At 38.0% G+C, this 4,935-nt stretch overlaps 1 protein-coding gene across 4 annotated transcripts in view; it reads right to left on the minus strand.

Annotated features, from left to right (window-relative positions):
* Positions 1-4,226, minus strand: part of kcnq2a (potassium voltage-gated channel, KQT-like subfamily, member 2a) — a 30,642-nt gene extending 26,416 nt beyond the window's left edge. For all 4 annotated transcript variants that reach the window (XM_046075883.1, XM_046075882.1, XM_046075880.1 and 1 more), the window contains exon 1: positions 3,696-4,226. In XM_046075883.1, coding sequence (XP_045931839.1) covers positions 3,696-3,828 — 133 coding nt within the window. In that variant the 5' untranslated portion in view covers positions 3,829-4,226. The remainder of the gene's footprint in view (positions 1-3,695) is intronic.
* Between the last annotated feature and the right edge of the window lie 709 nt (positions 4,227-4,935).

The raw sequence follows: 4,935 nt of genomic DNA on the forward strand, positions 1-4,935 counted from the left end.
TAACACTAATATTTACACACTGACTCTAATATTAACACTAATATTTACACACTGACTCTAATATAACACTGATATTTACACACTGACGCGAATATTTACACTAATATTTACACACTGACTCTAATATTAACACTAATATTTACACACTGACTCTAATATTTACACACTGACTCTAATATTTACACTAATATTTACACAGTCATACTAATATTAACACTAATATTTACAAACTGGCACTAACATTTGCACTAATATTTATACACAGACGCTAATATTTACAGACTGACACTAATATTTACAAACTGGCACTAATATTTACACTAATATTTACACATTGACTAATATCAATACACTAACACAAATATTTACACACTGGCTCTAATATAACACTAATATTTACACACTGGCTCTAATATAACACTAATATTTACACACTGGCTCTAATATAACACTAATATTTACTGACTGACTCTAATATAACACTAATATTTACACACTGGCTCTAATATAACACTAATATTTACTCACTGGCTCTAATATAACACTAATATTTACACACTGGCTCTAATATAACACTAATATTTACACACTGGCACTAATATAACACTAATATTTACTCACTGACTCTAATATAACACTAATATTTACACACTGGCTCTAATATAACACTAATATTTACTCACTGACTCTAATATAACACTAATATTTACTCACTGACTAATATTAATACACTTACACTAATATTTACTCACTGGCTCTAATATAACACTAATATTTACTCACTGACTAATATTAATACACTTACACTAATATTTACTCACTGGCTCTAATATAACACTAATATTTACACACTGGCTCTAATATAACACTAATATTTACTCACTGACTAATATTAATACACTTACACTAATATTTACTCACTGGCTCTAATATAACACTAATATTTACACACTGGCTCTAATATAACACTAATATTTACACACTGGCTCTAATATAACACTAATATTTACTCACTGACTCTAATATAACACTAATATTTACACACTGGCTCTAATATAACACTAATATTTACTCACTGACTCTAATATAACACTAATATTTACACACTGGCTCTAATATAACACTAATATTTACTCACTGACTCTAATATAACACTAATATTTACACACTGGCTCTAATATAACACTAATATTTACTCACTGACTCTAATATAACACTAATATTTACACACTGACTAATATTAATACACTTACACTAATATTTACTCACTGACTCTAATATAACACTAATATTTACTCACTGACTAATATTAATACACTTACACTAATATTTACTCACTGGCTCTAATATAACACTAATATTTACTCACTGACTAATATTAATACACTTAAACTAATATTTACTCACTGGCTCTAATATAACACTAATATTTACTCACTGACTAATATTAATACACTTACACTAATATTTACTCACTGGCTCTAATATAACACTAATATTTAATCACTGACTAATATTAATACACTTACACTAATATTTACACACTGGCTCTAATATAACACTAATATTTACACACTGGTTCTAATATAACACTAATATTTACTCACTGACTAATATTAATACACTTACACTAATATTTACTCACTGACTCTAATATAACACTAATATTTACACACTGGCTCTAATATAACACTAATATTTACACACTGGCTCTAATATAACACTAATATTTACACACTGGCTCTAATATAACACTAATATTTACACACTGGCTCTAATATAACACTAATATTTACTCACTGACTCTAATATAACACTAATATTTACACACTGACTAATATTAATACACTTACACTAATATTTACACACTGACTCTAATATAACACTAATATTTACACACTGGCTCTAATATAACACTAATATTTACTCACTGACTCTAATATAACACTAATATTTACTCACTGACTCTAATATAACACTAATATTTACACACTGGCTCTAATATAACACTAATATTTACTCACTGACTAATATTAATACACTTACACTAATATTTACTCACTGACTCTAATATAACACTAATATTTACACACTGGCTCTAATATAACACTAATATCACAGGTGTCACAGATGAGAATAGCAGTCCCAGCTATTCTCATCTGTGACACCACGATGGTGGAACAAACTACCACACGCCATCAGAGCAGGGGCGTCCCTCTCTAACTTCAAGAAGCTCTTGAAAATCATCTCTTCCGAGAACACTTCCTCTTATAACACCTCTAACTCCTGACCTCTAACATGCACTTCCTGTGCTCTTCTTCTTCCATCCCCTACAATGATCTTGTTTTGATTGCACTGTTTGTTAACTCTTACTTCCTTCCCTAGGTATCTACCCCATTGATGTGATATGTCCTGTGAGCTCTTACTAGTATGTATTGTCAGTTGTAGATCTGTATTTGATGCTCTGTTGATGCTTGTATGTTGTTCCTCAAATGTAAGTCGCTTTGGATAAAAGCGTCTGTCAAATGAGGAAATATAAATGTAATATTTACACACTGACTCTAATATTAACACTAACATTTAGACACTGGCGCTAATGTTAACACTACTATTTACACACTGACTAATATTAACACTAATATTTACACAGTGACACTAATATTTACAGACTTCCGCAGTGACACCGCCGCTGGACAATTGGGCCAACAAACCACATGGTATTAGATTTGAGTCATAAAACTGCAGTTGAAAATTGATTGGTGTGTCCCTCGATCGACTGGCCCATAGTGTGGTTACTGAACCTGAAGTGGCCATGACTGGCCATCAGAACATAATATAATGATATTAATATATACATAATATAAAACATGCAAAGTGGCTCGAGGCAGGTGCAGCAGCGTGCCTCAAAGTTACCGACTTTTATTTTGGTGTTGCTTCTAACCCCAGCAGTAAAGACAGCAGCGAGGACGCCGGGTCCCCGGTACCACTGTCTCAGAGAGGACCAGATATTAATGAGCTGGGAAGAAGCAACAGAAAATGAGAAAATCATGAAGAAACCTTTTCGGTTGAAGGTTTGTTTTCTCCACAAATATAATATATCCAGAAAGTGCACACTCTGCCGTGGCGTTGGAAAGTAGCCTGCATCGCCTTCTCACAAGCTGCACAAACACTTTTTAGTCTCTGCAGAACAAATGTAGGCTCCAGCTGTAACCGGTCACATGATCACTGACTGATTGTCATCTATTCACAGAATCCTCTCCTTGATCAGAGTTTGACTGTTGTTGTTGTTGTTGTTATTCAACAGAAATAGTAAAATAATCAACATGCAAACAAAGTGCAATAAGCTGCTGCACTTGTTATTCCAAACAGACACTTGGACTTGCAGCATAAAATGACTTGTGAAGATCTCTGACCAGCACACACTAATCAATATTAACTTAACTATTAACTTGTAACAAAGTAACTTGTACTCTGCCAATGAGTACACTTGGAGTAGTCAATTTATCAAGTACTTTTAAACTTTTAATTGAGTAGGTTTGTCAAATGGTAATTTATACTTGCAATATTTTTATTGGAGTAAATGTACTTAAATATTTTCAGTGCACAAACACAATAGCCCAGTCACACGCAAACACAATTATCCAGCCGCGCGCCACCCTGCCCTCCCTCGGTTAACGCTGTCCTTGTGTGTTTACCTGCTATGAGCAGAGCTCCGTCCCTGCTGGACTCGGTCCCCCCGGCCTCCAGACCCACAAAGCCGACCTTCAGCTTCTTCTGGTCGGCCTGCGCTCCGGGGAACACCCCGCCGTTCCGGGATTTCTGCACCATGACGGAGAGACGCGACCTGCACCGACCTGCCGATCTACTGCCAGTCCGCAGACAGAGCGCCGAGGCCGGCCAGGCCCGGCGGGAGCATCGCTGCTGGGGAGCGGAGGAGGAGAGGAGGAGGAGGAGAGGAGGAGGAGAGGAAGGAGAAACGGTGGAGAGAAGAAGAGGAAGAGGAGAAACGCTGGAGAGAAGCAGAGGAGGAGGAGAAAATAAACCCGCAGAGAGACAGACGGGCAGCTGATTGGCTGATCAGCAGGTCTTTTCTCCTCACCGACTTCCCACACAAAGAGGAAATGGAATGACGTCACGGACGGTTATTGCTCAAGCTCACGGGGAAAAACCGATCAGATGATGAACTTGATCAGTTAGAGAAAAGAAATGGACGCAGGAGTTACTGATCATCACTGCCGTGGTAACCATGACGACCGGAGGAGGAGAAGGAGGAAGAGGGGAGGACGAAAAGGGGGGTGGGGGGGGGGAATAAACAGACCAGCAAAAGAAACACAATACAGATGGGAGGAGGGGGGAGAAGAAGGAGGGAGAGGAGGAGGAGAGGAGGAAAAGGAGGGGGGGAGGAGTAGGGCCAATCAGCTGCTACATGATGAATGTGAGGTTTTTACAGGACACACAGACCACAGTGCTTTCCACACAGAGCTGGACCCGGGCGGCCCACCTAAGTCGGTCGGACACCCCTCCCTCCCCGAGACACCATGCGTCCGTGTGATATTCCCCCAAACCAGCTGAGCGCTGCCGTGGATCATTTACCGGCTCCATGGTGATCCCAGGTGGCCATGGCGTACACAACTCAAGGACAAGCAGCCTCCAGCAGCGTGCGGTTAGCCAACGCCATGCTGACAAAATAAGCTCACCTCAGCCAAAGTTAGCTACAAAAACAATGTCTGACAGTCTCACTTTAGATGCCCTTATGATTATAATCATTGACCTTTCATTGAACCAGTAATCATCAGTGTCACTACAGCATGGCACACAGCCACGGGCTGTGCTGAGAAGAGGTGTGGACATTTATGGGCTCACATTAGATCACATTAACATTGCACAATATTGAACAAGACAGAAATATTTTTGTTTTAATATTTATTGATTAAA

This window comes from Micropterus dolomieu, linkage group LG18, assembly GCF_021292245.1.
Source record: "Micropterus dolomieu isolate WLL.071019.BEF.003 ecotype Adirondacks linkage group LG18, ASM2129224v1, whole genome shotgun sequence".
Lineage (NCBI taxonomy): Eukaryota > Metazoa > Chordata > Actinopteri > Centrarchiformes > Centrarchidae > Micropterus > Micropterus dolomieu.